At 63.9% G+C, this 16,340-nt stretch overlaps 1 protein-coding gene across 1 annotated transcript in view; it reads left to right on the top strand.

Annotated features, from left to right (window-relative positions):
• SEMA4D (semaphorin 4D) overlaps window positions 1-6,764 on the top strand; it is an 89,867-nt gene extending 83,103 nt beyond the window's left edge. Inside the window, exons 16-18 of the mRNA XM_035028977.1 lie at window positions 3,376-3,548; window positions 3,632-3,675; window positions 4,475-6,764. Coding sequence (XP_034884868.1) covers window positions 3,376-3,548; window positions 3,632-3,675; window positions 4,475-5,376 — 1,119 coding nt within the window. The 3' untranslated portion in view covers window positions 5,377-6,764. The remainder of the gene's footprint in view (window positions 1-3,375; window positions 3,549-3,631; window positions 3,676-4,474) is intronic.
• Window positions 6,765-16,340: the final 9,576 nt, after the last annotated feature.

A 16,340-nucleotide genomic window follows, 5' to 3' on the forward strand; every position in this document is an offset into this window, starting at 1 on the left:
GATTTCCCTGTCTGACCCAGGACGCTCCTGAGCCTCCTGTCCAGGTGTGGACAGAGCTTCACACCTGAAGGAGGTGGCCCCACAGCCCCTCCAAGCGTCCCTGCAGCCTGGTTCCTGGTGGGGGCAGTGGGCACAGCAAGGGGCCCGGCAGCCAGGCGGGAGACGAGAGCAAGCCGCGGACTTAGCACGGGCGTGTCTGCAGACATCACACACGGGTCCCCTTCATCGTGAGCTTACCTTCTTGGATCTAGTGTCCAGACTCCCGCCGCGGGGTCACGTCCCCTCCCGGCTCCTGCCTCGTGGGCTTTCTAAAGGGGAAGACGACCCTATAGCCTAGGCGAGCTTCAAGCCACCAGAGACTCGGCATTGGTGCCTCCTGCCCCCGCTCACCTGGCTCTGCTGCCGGAACAGGAAGGCAGAAGCCCTCCCGCCCGCAGCCGCGTTGCTCAGTTGCTCAGCCGGGCTGCGGCCCGTACCCTGCGGCCTCCCGGTTGTGGAATGCGCGTCAGCCCAAAGGCTGGGCCCCCAGTGTAGACGCGAAGAGACCACAGCTCCCGTCCGCAGTGTCGTTCGGAGACTCAGGCTTCTGGGCGCGTGGGCGTCCGTCCCGTAGGGGGATGAGGGTTGGGGAGGAAGGAGGAGGTTGTGGGTCAGCCCTGTGCTCAGCTGCCCGTGGCCAGGACTTGGTCACATGCCCACGCCCGGGGGCAGGCCATGCAGGGGGCCTGGCAGCCGTGGGAGCCCTCTGTCCTCACAGGGGCCCCCACGCCTTCTCCCCGGGCAGGTGGGCTCGGGGGGTTGGAACAGCGGGTGTGCAGCCGCGACGTTAGGAAGTGGACGTTCGGGGTGAGAGAGACACCCCCGCTCCAGCCCCGCTCGCCGGCTCTCGCGGGCAGCCACACGGGCCTTGGCTGTGGGAGCAGGGCGGCTGGCGCACAGCCCGGGAAGGTCCGCATCCCCCGAGGATTTGGTGGCGGTTTTGTGTTTGTTAACGTGAATACGTGTTGGGAACACTTAACGCTTCAACCATCTATGGGGGCGCTACGTTGACGTGGTTGTGTGACCCTCCCGCCATCCATCTCCAGAACCTTCTCACCTTCCCCGACAGGAACCCTGTCCCCACTGAGCACTAACCCAGCACCCAGCGCCCACCATCCGCGTTCTGTCTCTGGGATTTGAGGGCCCAGGACCTCATGTGAGTGGGATCAGTGTTTGTCGTCTTGGCTTATCTGACCGAGCGCAGGGCCTTGAGGGTGACCCGTGTAGCATGTGACAGGATATCCTTCCTCTTCTGGGAGGAATGCTCCACGGTTCGCACACCCACCTTCTGTTTCCCCGCCATCTGTGGGCGGGCACGCGGGCTGCCTGCACCCCAGGCTGCCGTGAACGTGGTGTTCGGACATCTGAGTCCTGCTTTCGGTTCGTGTGGAAATATGCGGCAGACATGCTCCGTCTGGTCCCCCCCGAGCCCAGGCTGCAGGCTGCATCTGCGTGTTGGCGGGCACGTCATTTGCACAAATCCTTTAGTACCAGACCCCGCACAGGTCAGACGTGGCCGTGTGCACAGAGACCTAGCCGGGACAGTGTGAGCCTGGGGCTCCCAGGGGCGTGGGGACCTGCGAGGGGCCAGGCGGGAGAGGGCCAGGGCGCACGCGCACTCCCCAAACCTCACACCCGGTCAGGTGGTTTTTTTTCTGTCTTTTCAAACACCTCTCATTTTAAAAAAGCGTGAGGTCATTAGCATGAGGGGCAGGGACCCCGGGCCTTCCCTCGGCGTGAAGGAGCCCCCAGACGTCAGATGCTCCTCCGTCCTCACAAACGTCCGCTCCACTTCCAGCGCCTCACGTGGCCTGGGGTGGCTCACTCCTCAGCCCCTGTGGCCTGGGATAGTCCCCATCTAACTTTGTCTTGGTGGCTTCGCAGAGAACTGGTCGGTGGTGTATGGAACGCCCTGGTCTCCTTGTGCTTGGAGGGGCTGAGGGTTTGGGGACATGCGTGACAGCAGGGGCCCACACAGGCTGGGCCGGGGCGCACAGGCGTGTGCTCGGCCCATGGTGACTAACGCTTGTTTGCGGGGGACTTCAAGGCTGCTGTGTGTCCATCCTTCCGGCCCCCAGATGCATGCACCCGCCAGCGATCACAGCCACCCCCTCACACGTGTTTTCCTGTCCCTTCCATCAGTCTCCGTTACTCGGTGGCTCTGCTTCACGGGAGCCAAGCCCTGGGGAGGGGGTGTACGCGGAGATGGGAGCCTGCCCCCCCGCCCACAGCCACGTGCACAGGTCAGGTGTCTGCACCCTCCAGGGTCCCTCGAAGTCACCTGCTCGGCCCTCCCAGGAACCCTCGCCTCTTTGAGCCACGTGAACCCTGCACCGTGATCTGGGGTGGCGTCCTCGGTCCTTCCGGCAGGCGTGTGGCCTCTTCTGCCCGGTGCGGGCCGACGGGGGTCTGGCCCTGGGCCTGCCTCTCTCTGCCACTTGTTAGAACAGTCTGTTGCAGAGGGGACTTCCTTTCTCTCAGCTGTGCTCATGCAGGGTGGGGGGAGGGGTGGGGGGGTCACAGGCCAGGAGACCAAGGCTGGCCCCAGGGACTCAGAGCGCCAGCCGTTCTGTCCCCCCCGGCGGAAGACTGCACCCCATCTGGGTCAGAAACACTGAATTCTGTTAAGCTCGCAAATCTCAGGGTTACCCAGAAGATCAGGGGGAGACCGGCTTTTGGGCGGAGGACAGCATAGACACAAGTGCGGAATTGCAATCCTGTGTACCCGTCGGGTGGCGTCCCTGCATGGGAGCCCTGTCCCCGCTGCGTCCAGGAGAGCAGTTAGCTGCTCTGTGAGCTGGGCTCTCTGATGTACCAGCTGTCAGCCTCCCTGTCCACGTGTTCCTCGCAAACCTGGATGTGACAGTGCCTGGCACGTCCTTTATCCCATGTGCTGGAATCCTGCACGCTCCCCCGCCGCTCGCTGGCGCCCCCTTTCCCGGCCCCGCTGGACTTGGACCCACTGGGGCCGTCCGTGCATGGCTGCTCACGCCAGGCATGCCTGAGATTGGGCTCCAAGTTGTGCCCTTGGCCTCTGACCTGTGGTGGGGCCAGGAGGGTCCGGCTGGAGGGGCTCCGTCCGCTCGGAGGGAGACACGCATCCACACAGGCGCCTGGTCGGGAGGGAGGGGGGCACTGGACCGAGGCCTGGAGTGCTGAGTCAGTGCGCGGACTGGGCTGGGAGACCACGCGGCACCTGCATGCTCGTAGCTCTGGAAGCTCCTAGATGAGAAAACGAGGGAACACGCTCGTCACCGTCCGTGAGCCGGAGATGCACCTGGCACTGCGCACCCGGCTGCCCCCTCACCCGCCTGCTCTCGTGTTTCACCCCCGCAGGGCGGAAGGTTTGTCTACGCGGGCTCCAGCTCGGGCGTGGTGCAGGCCCCCGTGGCCTTCTGCGAGAAGCATGCCACCTGCAAGGACTGCGTGCTGGCCCGAGACCCCTACTGCGCCTGGAACCGGGCCACCGAGGCGTGCGTGGCCCTGCAGCCAACAGACGGCCCCAGCAGGTACCCGGGGGACGCGGCATGCCAGCCTGCCCGCCCCGCCTGTGGGGAAGGCGCGTGCGTGACCATGCCTGCTTGTCTTGCAGGGATTTGATTCAGCAGATGAGCGGGGACACGTCCGCCTGCCCGGGTAAGTGGCTCCTCCTCGCCGCGCTCCTCCCAGGCGGCCGGGTCTCGTGACCGTGTCATGGTGCTGTGCTGGTGTGTGGCATCTCGTGCGCTTTGTCTTTCTTTCTGTGCTCGGAACAGAGGGCAGGTATCCGTGACAGCACGGGGGCCGACCCCGCCATCCCCTTGATTTGCAGAAAAGGGTGTTGGAAGCCACGTGGTGTGTGTGTTTACTGGAAGGCACTCGGCGTCCAACCCATGACATCTGCTCTCGAGACGCTTCTCTCTGCCGCTTAGCTTGGGGCCACTTAAATGACCCCAGACGTCCTGGGAGTGGGAGGGAGGGGCGCTGAGAGAGGCGTCCTCGTCCCCTCCGGAGGCCACCGCCGGCCGCGGGGGTCCGGCACATCCCTTCACCCCCTCGAAGGCAGCCACGCTCCCGCCCCTGACCCGACAGCTGGGGCAGCTTCAGGAGGGGGCGCCGGGCGCACCGAGAGGCCACGAGCCCCGGAGCCACCAGCAGAGGCACGTGGCGTGCGACTCCACACGCTGCCGCTCGGCCTCCCGGGGAGCCAGGGCGCCAGACGCCATCTCTGCTGTTCGGTTGCCTCCGAGGTCCTTGTTCCACTGGGCTGCCACCCGGGGCTCATCTTTGCCGTTCTGTCACGCATGTCTTTATCTCCTTAGTTGTTCTGGAAGATTCCGTGTTGTTCCAGTGGGTGAAACTCTTGTGTTCTCTTGTGCGTGTTGACCTATTTTTAAAAGACGTGAAGTAGTGAGCCGGGTTGTTGACGCTGTGCACGTTTATTTTGATGTTCCAGATGAAACTAAAAGTTTCCGGCAGCATTTTTTCAAGCATGGTGGCACGGCAGAACTGAAATGCTCCCAAAAGTCCAACCTGGCCCGGGTGGTGTGGACGTTCCAGAACAACGCGCTCGAGCCCAAGGGCCCCAAGTACAGCCTGGTGGGCAGGAAGAACTTGCTCATCTTCAACCTGTCGGAGGGCGACAGCGGGGTGTACCAGTGCCTGTCGGAGGAGAGGGTCCGGAACAGGACGGCCCTGCAGGTGGTGGCCAAGCACGTTCTGGAGGTCAGAGTGCTCCCGAGGACCCCGGCGGCCTCCACCCTGCCGGCCGCCCGGGCCGAAGGGGACAGGACCCTCCTCAGAGCGTCGACGGAGCCCATCCCAGGCGCCCCGGCCCAGACCCCGGCCCCGCCACCGCCCAGCCCCGCGCCCACCGGCGTGTCCTGCAGACCCAAGACCATCATCAACACGGTCCCCCAGGTGCACTCTGAGAAGACCATGTATCTCAAGTCCAGTGACAACCGGCTGCTCATGTTCCTGTTCCTGCTCTTCTTCGTGCTCTGTCTCTGCCTCGTTTCCTACAACTGCTACAAGGGCTACCTGCCCAGCCAGTGTCTGAAGTTCCGCTCGGCCGTGCTGCTGGGGAAGAAGCAGCCCACGGCCGACTTCTCCGAGTTCGAGCAAAGCGTGAAGGAGACGCTGGTGGAGCAGGGCAGCTTCTCCCAGCAGAACGGGGGGCAGCCCAGGCCGGCCCTGGACACCGGCTACGAGACGGAGCAGGATACCATGGCCAGCAGGGTGCCCACCGACAGGGAGGACTCACAGCGGCTCGACGACCTCCCGGCCCGGGACAGGCCCTTCGACGTCAAGTGTGAGCTCAAGTACGCCGACTCGGACGCGGACGTGGATGCGGACTGAGGCGCCCGCGCGGAGGCCTCCGTTCACCGTCGGTCACCCGGCCCGGGGCCGCCTGGGGAGCCCATGTCTGTGCACCTGTCTTCTGTGTCTTTTCTCTCGGGTCAAGCTTGTGATTTGGTTTCTCTTTGTCCTTTTGGAAAGCGGCGAGCAGCGCGTCCTGGCCTCCCGCGGTGGGCCGCGGTCTGGGACGGGCCCGCGAGTGGTGGTGCCGGCTCCCTGAGCCCCGTCGCGGTGGCCCGCGGACCCCCGCGCCTGGCACGCCCCCTCCTCAGAGCAGTGGCCCCTGAAAGAGCATTTCATTCCAGATTGGAAATGGCATTTTTGTTTATCAGATTGGTAACTTAGCGCCTGTTGTCCAGATTGGCACGAACCTTTTCTTCCACGGGATTATTTTGTAGGGCTTTACTTTTCTTGTGTTAGGTCGTTTATTTTTTTAATTACGAAAGCAGATGTTTTAATATTTAGTAGATGTACATCTTCTGGATTCTGTTGTTATGTGAGGATAGGATAGAGCTTACGTTGCTTACGATTCTCAGGGATAAACTTACTTTGGCTAAATGCGTTCTTTCTGCTTTTAGAAACGTAGACAAAACCATCTCTTGAGCACACTTTTTTTTTTTTAATTTTATTCCTTGAGGGAAGCATCATTTTCAGAGAGATTTTCTTTCTATACTTTTTTTTTTCTGTTTTAACTCTTTCGAAGAAGAGAGGACAGTGGGGGGCTATCCCGTGAGCCAGGCAGGGTCTTCAGGGTCTGTGGCGCCGCCAGGCCCGGAGCTGAGGGGGCATGCGTCGCACGATCAGATGCCCACAGCCGCTGCTCGAAACCTCCCATGCAGACGGACAACTGAACAGCGCTGTCCACACCTACAAGCGAGCTGGGCGGTGGTGGCCAGACAAGCCTGTGTCTCAGCACCCCACGGAGCCATGGGGTGGACCCGCGTGGCCTGGCGCGGCCTCTCGAGGTGCAAACGGGCGAGGCGGTTTGACCGCGGTGACGTCGCACTCCACCTGCTGCTTCCCCCACACCTGCAAGAGGAGGCTCTCTTTCCGTGGCAAAGAGCAATAAAATGGATTTCTGTGTCCCTGTGTGGACAGCGTCCTCTTCAGCATGATAGGACTCGACTGTCTTGGTGTAAACGTTTGTGTTTTATAAGATTTACTTTGTTTTTATTTTTCTACTTTGAATTGTATACATTTGGAAAGTAACCGAATAAACGAGCAGCTTATATCCTTGACGTGGGCACGTGATTTGCCGCGGCCGGGAGGCCTCCCTCCCTTCTGGGGGCGCTGACCGGGGGGCGGGCGTCAGGACAGCCTGGGTCCCTCTCTCCTCCTTGCTCTGCTTCCTTCCTCTGGCATGCGGTGGGATCCGGAGGACGCCTGCCTCAGTGGCCTCTTTCTTCTCTGTCTTCTGTCTCGCAGCCTCATCTGTGCCCTTCCCTCCTCCGGGGTCCTCCTCCCTGTCCTGTCGGGGCCCCGGCTCCGCTTCCTCTCCCCGAAGCCCCTGGCCGGCCTCGGCCTCGGGGTCAGACAGCAGCCTGCCCATTGCCTTGCTGCCGCCCCTCCTCAGCGACCAGGCCCAGCAGGTGCACGCCCTGGGGACCTTCCACCTCTTCTGCCAGGCCACAGGTGAGCGGGGCACCCGTCGGGGGGGGGGGGAGGGAGCACGGGGTCGGGGGGCGGGCTCGCTGCAGCCTGCAGGCACTGTTGCCCGGAGCTGCTCCTGCAGACGGGAAGGGCCAGTGTCCACTGCTGTGGGCCTCACGGCCACGGTTTCTGGGGCAAATACTCGGCTGTCCGTCCAGAGCCTCCAGGCCACCCACAGATGAGCTGGGCTTGGCCCCAAGGCCTCGGTCGGCCAGTTGCCCGTTTATAGGACTGACTGTGTGTCTGCTGACAATTCGGGGCTCCGTCTCTGTGGCATCTGAGAAACTAGCTCCAGAGCCTCCAGCCGGGGCGCTGTTCTCCGGACTCGTGTGCCGGCGTTGAAATGCGGACAGCTTGAGAGTCCGGTGGCCTGGGAGACGTCGGGCCGGGCCCCCGCCTCTGTGCCCAGAGGGAAGTAAGAAGCGCCCAGCTGGTTTTGGGATTTTAACCTGTCGAGAAGCTGCTCCGTGTGGAGCCGGCTCTGGGAGCTGTGGCGCACCCCGTGGGGGCTGTGGGCCGGCTGCGTGGGCCGCAGGGGAAGTGGCCTGGGAGTGGGGCGCTGTGGGGACAGACCTTTGGGGGCAGGTCCGTGCTGCCCCGGGTCGCCTGCTCCGTGCCCGGCCTTGGTCCGTGCTGGGCCCCCCGTGTGGCTCCTGGGCCGGATGTTGGCCCTGTCGCTGGGAGAGCGGTGGTCACACAACCCAGCACTGCGGGTGCGGGCGGGCCACGTGTCTGGGAGCCAAACGCTTTTAAATGTGGCTTCTTGGGGAGGCACCTGTTAGCTGGTATGCGCGCACGGGGCGCTGTCCCCGTGACTGGGGGGACCCAGACTGCTGTGGGCCAGAGCGGGAACGCCAGGCTTCAACGGTGCCCCAGCGCGGGCCGTTAGTGGTGGAGCTGCGGGCAGCCGGGGAGGGGGTGTGGTTCCCGCCTACGGCGCCGGCAGGAAGCACGGCCAGCCACGGGGCAGAGGCGGGACACCCCCCCGCCGTGCCACCCCCCCGCCGTGCCACCCCCCCGCCGTGCCACGGCCAAGGTCTAGGAGCCGGCAGGGCGGTCTCTCCTCCTGACTTTCCACCTCCAGCCAGTGCCTCCGAGGTCGGACCTAACGGGACTGGGGGCCAAGGATGGGGACCATGGCTGGTGGCCTCGCAGCGTGGAGGGGTGGCACTCAGGGTGGACTGAGCAGAGGGACCAAGGCCCCTGCCCTCCTCCTCCCATGCTCCTTGCTTTCCAGGAGCGTGGCCCATCTAGAACCTTCCACTGTTCCACCGCGGCCCCACCTGAGGTAGTGAGGTGGCCCGGGAAGGACCAGCCTTTCCCAGGGGGCCCGCATGTCCCGTTCCATCTGAGGGGAGGGCTCTGCATTTGCCCAGAGCAGGCTCAGTCCACACTGTCTGCCCCCACGGGCCCCCACAGCCCTAACGGGACCGTGCTCCCGGTCAATTTAGGCATCTTTAAAGCTAAGAACGGATCTGCTGTACTTCAGGTGACGCTGGACTATTCGGGGTTTTGATGGCCTTTTATGTTTCAACCACGATGTTGGACATCAGAGCCCCTGAAGCCCCTGGGAACCGCGGGGGCTGTAGAAGGTGCGCAGCCGAAACATCCCGTGAGCACCCACAGCGGCCATTGGTGCTGGCATGTACTTTGGGGCGGGGGCTCCAGAAAGGCCAAGGCTGGGCTGTGGGGGTAGCGGACTCGTGAGCTGGTCGTTTTCCAGAAGGGTTGGGGCCCCTCCATGGGCGGGCAAGGCTGATGGGTCACCTTGCTAGGGTCTCGATCCTTAGCAGGTTTGGCAGGGTGCTTTGGCCAGAATCTGGGTCTCTTTTCCATTGCGATCACCCACGTGCCTCTACAGAGCGGTCCTCGTGCGTGGGATGGTCCCCCACACCTGGCACCCTGCGAGGCTGCATGCCTGGGCCAGTGACCCCCCGCCCTCCCACCTCCCCACTGCGGTGTCTAGAAAGCGCATTTAGCCACATGTGCCTCCGGGACTAGGACCTGGATATTCTGGGGGTCACTCTTCAGCCGACCACGGGGCACAGGCTGTTTCATGACAAGCTGGGGCACTCTGAGGAAGGCCGATGAAATTGGGGTGGTGGAGACAGACACCCCAGTCGGGTCCTGTTTCTGTGCTGGACACTGTCCGGCCCCAGGGCTCCGGTGTGAGCCCCCCCACCTCCGCCCCCCCGTGGCCAGGGCCTGGTGGGAGGCCGCAGGCATGAGCACGAAGAGGGGCTGGCCCCGGGGTCAGAGTAGACCACATGCATGGGGATGCCCGGAGGATGGCTTGCCAAGTGGGGACGCCGGTCACAGATGTGGCCCGAGGACTTAGAGTGGACCCATCACACCCCCCTCCGACTTGGGGCTCTCAGGACCCCACTTCCAGAATCGGATGTCCTCCCTTGGTGAAAGGCCCCTGCTCTGAGGAGCTCTGGTTTTGTCATGAAGTAGAATCAGCTCTGCAGCCACGAGTCCCCTTAGGCGGTGCGGGGCGGGCTGGGAGCAGGGCGCTGGCCCCTGCACCTCGTTGACCGCGCGGTAGGTGCTGGAACCCAAGGCCAGGGGAGCCTTTCCAGGGCCCAGAAGAGGTGCCACACGCTCGGGGCACAAGGGCCTGGCCCTGTGGGGTTGCACAAGGGCCCCGGGGTAGGTGACTGCGGGCCCTGCTGACGGGTTCTAACTGTCACTATGCCTCCTTGTTCTCTGCATTCAGAGGGAGCTGGATAGCTTTAAAAAAGAGTAAGTAGAACGTAAGTACCCCTCTAGCATTTTTAAAGCTTTACTGTGGCTAAACACACACTTATAAAGATTGAGCGATGAAGTTTTTCAGGACCGAGAGCATGAAGTTTGCGTTCAGCCCGTGCCCCACCCCCACGCCCAGCCCCCCCAGTGTGGTCAGCCGAGCATTTTGCTCCTTTGGGCCCCGGCCATGTAGCCCTGGGTGATGATTCGCTGCCAGCTCAGGCCACCCCAGTCCTTTGTCCCAGGGTTGGCCATGAGAACTTTCCGGAAGCTGTGACCCACCCTGGGGGCTACAGTCCTGGATGGGTCTTCATGCACGTCATCATGGGGCAGTTGGGAGTGAGGGGGAGCCCGGCTCTTTGGAACGGGCTTCAGTGTCTGTTCACAGCCTCACGGGATCCCCTCTAACTGGGCTCCGCCGCCGGCCGGCCGCCAGGGAGTGGCCGCGCGGCCCGTGCTGTCGTGAGGTGCGCCCGGCGGTCACAGGAAGGGGCTAGGCCGGCTGACGGGCAGCGGTCAGGCGTGCGCACGTACGGACGTGTGACACGTACAGAACTGTCGATGGGCAGGCGACAAAACGCTCTGGGCAAAACAAATTACAGCAACACAATAAAAACCCAGAAACCCCACACGGTAAACAAGAGGGGACGCTGTGTCCCCGTGGCCCGCATGGCCAGGGTGTTGAGCAAAGCCTTCCAGAATTTCCTCAACTGACCGCCTACGGCACGTTTCCTTCCTGAGGATGCCTCGTTTTTGCTGCAAAAGCAGTATCTGCCGTAGTGGATCTGGGACCCCAGGGAAGTACAAAGAGCAGGATGGAAGCGTCCCGAAGTCTGCTGTCTGCAGGGAGCCACCACCAGCGCAGCGGCCACCCACGCGTCTATGCGTGCACACACCTATACTTCGAGATCTCCTCCTCTGGCACGGTGACATTTCCCCGTGTTACTGTCTTCTTAAACGTCAGTGACTCACGAGTGACAAGCAAGACTTAGGAAGATTTTCAGGACCGAGGGGCACATGAGTTCCGTTCTGCCTGTGGCCGCCATCAGGTGGCCGCCACGTCACATGTGAGACCCCTGGTCGTCTGTCTCCAACTTTTTACACACACAGCTCTGGTGGCCCCGTCTGTGTTCTGATCGCCGCCTCGGTCCATTCGTGGGACCGTCTGGTCTGAGAGTCTGACTTTCCCTTGGGAGGTAGGCTCTTTGAAGATCCTGAATGCGGTGCATCGCTGATGAGGAGACCAAAGGTGGAAGGTGCCACGCCGGTCACACAGGAATCCACGTGAAAGTTGTCTTGGAGCTCTTCCTCCAGCTGGTGCCACGGCTTTGGGTCCTGGGCTTAACCCTTTGGCTGCAGGTGCTCTCCCTGCTCGGCGAAATGCAGCCCTTGCTCTGACGACCGTCCTCCACGACACTGCAGCTTACGTCCTCCCACCTTGGGGGGCAGCTAGGTAGAATCCCACTTTGAGAAATGGCTCCCAACCCAGCCGCTGGTCCTGTCCACGCCGGGCACAAGCAGGGAGGAGGGGGCGGCAGGGACAGAGGAGCCTTCAGCCTTGCTCCACGCCCTGGCCCCCGTACTGACCCCCTGAGAGTCGCCCCACCCCCAGGTTGGCTGGACCCCCTCCCATTAGGTGCTGGGAGAGTAGGTGGCCGCGCGGAGGCAGAGCCTTTGGTCACAGGTGTTGGCAGCAGGACCAGGTCCGGAGAGGTGTCTGTGTCCCCAGGTCCTGCGGACGTTCACTTCATCTGGGAGAAGAATGGCCGTGAACTGCAGACGTGTGTCCCCACGCAGACCCACGTGCTGCTCGATGGCAGGACCCACGTGCTCAGCTGGCTGCAGGACGCCACCCGAGAGAGCGCCGAGTACCGCTGCTCCGTCCTCTCCTCCGCGGGCAACAAGACCTCCAGAGCGCAGGTCACCGTCAGGAGACACGGTAAGTGGGCGGCCCTCCTACCCCCGCTGCCGCCCCATCCACACGGCCCCCCACACCAGCCCCCGCGTGCATGTGCCCGCCCCGTCTCACCCGGGTTTCTGTCTGGCGGGGCCGGGAGGTCCGCGTTCTGAGAGCCCGAGGTCCCCCACACTCGGTCTCCACACCGAGAGGAGCTGGCTGGCTGTGCGGTTCTGGCCTCAAAGCCCTCCCCCGCCACGCGGACGCTCGCCCCATGGCTGCCAGCTCCACGCGCTCCGCCCGTGGCCTTCCGGGACTGCCATCCACACGGGGAACACTCACGCCTCGGTGTCTCCAGGCCTGGCCGGGCCCATGCCGCCGGGAAGCCTGCCCTCACTCTCCGGGAGATTTTCCTCAACATGCATTCACTCTGCTCCACTTTATGTCCTGTGCTCTTTCTGGAACTATCCTCCCAGATGTTGGACCACTTGGTGCGGTGCAGAGCGGGGAGCGGCCTTGGGGGCCACGCTTCCGCTTCTAAACAGCCTTGGAGGCAATGTGCATGTGACAGCCTATCCAGCGCCCGAACGTCTCTGGGAGGGTGTGCCTCAGCTTCCCTGCTGCCGGCCTAGAATTCAGCCTTCCCGGCTCTGCTCCATCCCCACCGGTGCCTCTGCTTTCAACTTCCAGGTTTTTGTGGTTCCCCTCCTATTCTCAGTCCATCCTTTTTTTTTTTAAAGATTTTTATTCATTTGAGACACAAATACAGAGAGCGAGCGAGCATGAGCAGGGGGGAGACAGAGGCAGAGGGAGAAGCAGGCTCCCCGCTGAGCAGAAAGCCCGATGTGGGGCCCGATCCCAGGACCCTGGAATCATGACCTGAGCCGAAGGCAGACGCTTAACGACTGAGCCACCCAGGCGCCCCTTCTCAGTCCGTTCTCAAGAATTTACATCTGTGCTGAGAGATGCTGAAAAGGCCCATCCTTCTGGTGTGAGTTTGGGGAGAGAAAAAAGCTGCAAATACTCACTCCTGCCCAGAATCCGTTCTTCCCATTTCTGTGAAGTGCCCTGCGTGCTGCCATCAGGACAATCGGAATCATCACGTAAACATGACTCACAAACTGTGAGGGGTCCCGCAGAAGTCACGAGAAAGGCACTGTCGGCAAACAGGCTGGAGGGCGCTCACGGTGACCCTGCTCCCCCTCCCCCGCTCTGCCCCACCCCGCGGTCACCCAGCTCAGCAGCCTGTGAGCAGCGTGACCCAACACAGATTGCAGGCGGTTCCACCCGAGTCACGCTGCGGCCCGCACACACACGAGGCGGCCAGAGACGCCAGCGCAGCTGGGACAGCCCGGTGCCTGCTTGCCTGCCCAGCCCACCATGTCCCCTGAAGCTGCGTGGGGCTAAGAGAACGCAGGGCTTCTCGCAGGATGGGAACCGGAAGTCCCTGCAGAGCCCCGAGGGTTAAGAACCCCCAAAGGCACCTCTGGAGCGCTGTCCCTTACCCCGTGGCCACCCGGGAAGCCCAGGCCCCAGTTGTGCTCGAAGAATGAGTTCTGCTTTGTGTCTTGGGGCTCAGGTCCCTAGCACCCGTTTATGGAATTAGCAACATGAGCCGCGGGCCGGATCAGGGACGCAGTTTGACAGAGAAACTACGGCTGTTGGGCTCGTGCCGTCCCGACAGCCCCGCATGTAACTCCCAAAACCTCAAGCTCCCACATGGCCACGCGGAGCAGGTAGCAGCTGGGCGTCCTGGGATGCCAGCCTGCTGAGCCGTGCGGACTCCCCGGCCTCACTTGCGACAGGCCTCCCAGGGGAGGCAGCACCAGCCCCAAGACGTAGGGAGCCAGCCCCTCTCTTGCCTGGGTAGAAAATTCAAGCGAGGTGAGGACAGGGCCAGCGTGACCGCGGGGAACAGCTGCTACTGGGGCTGGTGGCCTGGGGAAGGCAGGCTTGGAGGAGCAAACACCTCACCCAAAACCTGGCTCTCGGGATGGCCTCAGTAACCCAGGCTGCCACGAGGGCCTGCGAGGCTGACACCTGGCCCCTCCCCCGCCTTGTCTTGCAGAGGCGACCCACCAGGAGCAGTGGACCAGAGAGCTCGCCGCCTGGAGGGCTGTGGCCGGGGAGCATGACCGCATGATGCGGAGCTGGAGGAAGGCGTGGGTACGTGGCCAGGCCGACGGCGGGCAGGGGCCGGCAGGGCGTCCGTTGCCTTGGGGCTTGGCCCACGGAGCCGTTCTGCTTCCTGGAGCCCGCAGCTCTGAGCTCCGGGCAGATGCCTGGGGAGCGTCGGCATGGCGGGGGCAGGGCGGGGCGTCTCGAGGAGACGCCAGTCGGGGGGTGCGTGTGCAGGCAGGGCCGCTGGCTCTGGCTGGACCCTGGCCGAGCAGGGTGACTGCTGAGCCCGCAGGGAGCCCGGTCCCGGCACGTTGGGGGGGAGGGGGGTGCAGAACAGGCGTCCCTCACTCCGGAGTCGCTGCTGCTGCCATCTGAGCAGCCACCAGGCCTGGGAGTTACTGGACGATGAGCCCCATGGCTCGACTACAGGCCTTCAAACGTCCCCTTCGGTGGCCCCCCAAGGCCTCTCCTTGTTGCCAACACAGGTTGGGCGTTTCCCACTGATCCCTTCCAGCTTAGCCCACGCAGGACCCCCTCCCCGAAGGCCCCCTCCCGCGTCTAGGACAGTGGCGCACGGGCGGCAAGAAGGGCCTCTGTTCTGCCAGGAACTCAAAGGGGGCTGCGATGTTCTTTCAGGAAAGCTGTGACAAGGACCGCCTGTAGACATCAGCCGAGGCTGCTGCCCCTGGCCACGCCACCCCCGGAGACGCCCCAGGACAGTGGAGGCCACCTGGCCTGCTGAGACGTGGCCCCACCTCAACCTCTCCGACAGCAGCCAGAACGGTTTTAAAAACTTCGGTGCTTACGAGGCACAGAAGAGTCTGTCCGGCAGAAACGGACACCAAGACGGTTAAGAAGCCGCGGCTTGTGTGCGGACACCGTGCGGACAGCGGTGTGCGTGACGGCTCCTCTTCCAGAAGCACCGCTGCTGGGCCGCGTCGCTGCCTGCCTTTGCCGAACTGTCCTGGCCCGGAGCGTGCAGCTCGCCCTGCCCTGAGTTCCCACACGCCAGGGGCCAGGCCCGGCGACACCAGTGGCATGAACTGGCCTGACACCTCGAGGGACCAGGAGGTATCCCCCCCTGCCCCCCACCCTCCAGGAGCTCCCGGGCACTGAAGGCTTTGTGGGCTTCTGCGCGTCACCAAGCATGGGAGCTGCTCCACGAGGTTCTGTGCGTGCCCTGAGCTCGCGTGTGGTGGCGCCGGCGGGTCCGTCCTGCTCCTGGCGGTGCCACGGGGTGGTTGGGGGGAGCTTGTGCTGACGAGCGCTGCACCCTGGGGGCGCGCCGTGCGTGTGGGACACGAAGGCCTGACCCGCGCAGCCTGGGCCCCGCGGACACGTGCTGCTGAAGGAGCGACGGCTACACCCGGACACCGGTCTGCGCAAACCCAACGCCTCTGTTCAAGACGGAGCCGTCCCTCCCTGTGAGTGCGGCCTGCGCCCGACTCCCCGTTCTGACGCCGGGTCCGCCCGACAGGCCAGCACCCAGCGCACCAGCGTCGCCCGTGAGAGCGCCGGCCGCGCCCGGGGGGCACGCGTCACAGCTCCCGCAGGACGGGCTCCACAGCCCAGGCCCTCCCGGGGGCTGCTCCCTGCGGCCGTCAGACTGGCCCCGGGTCTGGACGCGGCCGGAGCACCTCACGCCGACACCACCACGAGACGTGTGCCCTGAGCCCAGTGGGGAGGGTTCTGGTGGGACCCGTGCTTAGGAGTTTGGGTTTTCTGCTCTGTTGAGAAAATAAACAGAAATAAACACAGTGAGCAGAGCGTGTGCTTGGGAGGGGCGTCACCGGCCGCCATAGCCTCTGCCACGGAAGGGACACCGTGGCCGGGCCAACCCCAGCAGTAAGTCACCCGAGCAGCGCACCCTCCGGGGCCGACGCAGAGCTCACGCCTCCCTGCTCTGCTTCAGCTTCTCTGCCCCCAGAGCAGCGCCGCGCACCCGGCAGGGGCCGGGGCCGGGGCCGGGGCGCTCAGCAAAGGCCGGCATCCCCTGCTGCCAGCCGTAAACCGTAAACGTCACGCTCTCCTTGTAGGTGAACTGCAGGGCCTCCCCTCTCCCAGCTCCGATTTTCAAACCCACGACAGTGAACAGGGCACCCGGTGACGCAGGGCGGGAAAGCCCTGCCCTGTGCGCTCCTCCCGGCTCCCCCGAGAAACCCGGGGCATCACACGGCCCCCACTCCAACGGCTCTGAGAAGCGGGCGCGCTAGGAATGGCAGGTGTGCGCTCGACAGGACAAACGCTGCTTCCCCCGCCCCACCCCGGCCACACGGCCCGCCCTGACCTCACCACGGGCCACTCGCCTCTCAGACGTACGACGCCCGACACGACCGATCGCCCCTCACGGTGCGCTCAAGGCCAATGTGCTCCGCGGCTCGCCCCGAACGCGCCCGGCGGCGAAGCTCCGTCCTGCCGCCGCCTGGGTGACGGTACTGGGGCGCACGGGCAGAGGCAGCGTCCCCATCGCAAACCTCTTCCCTTCACACAACGCACCTGAGGGGCTGCACTGGGACTTAGGAACCCCGAGAAGCCTGAGACGGCGGGG

This window comes from Mirounga leonina, unplaced genomic scaffold (assembly GCF_011800145.1).
Source record: "Mirounga leonina isolate KUSES-001 unplaced genomic scaffold, KU_Mleo_1.0 Mir_224, whole genome shotgun sequence".
Classification (NCBI taxonomy): domain Eukaryota; kingdom Metazoa; phylum Chordata; class Mammalia; order Carnivora; family Phocidae; genus Mirounga; species Mirounga leonina.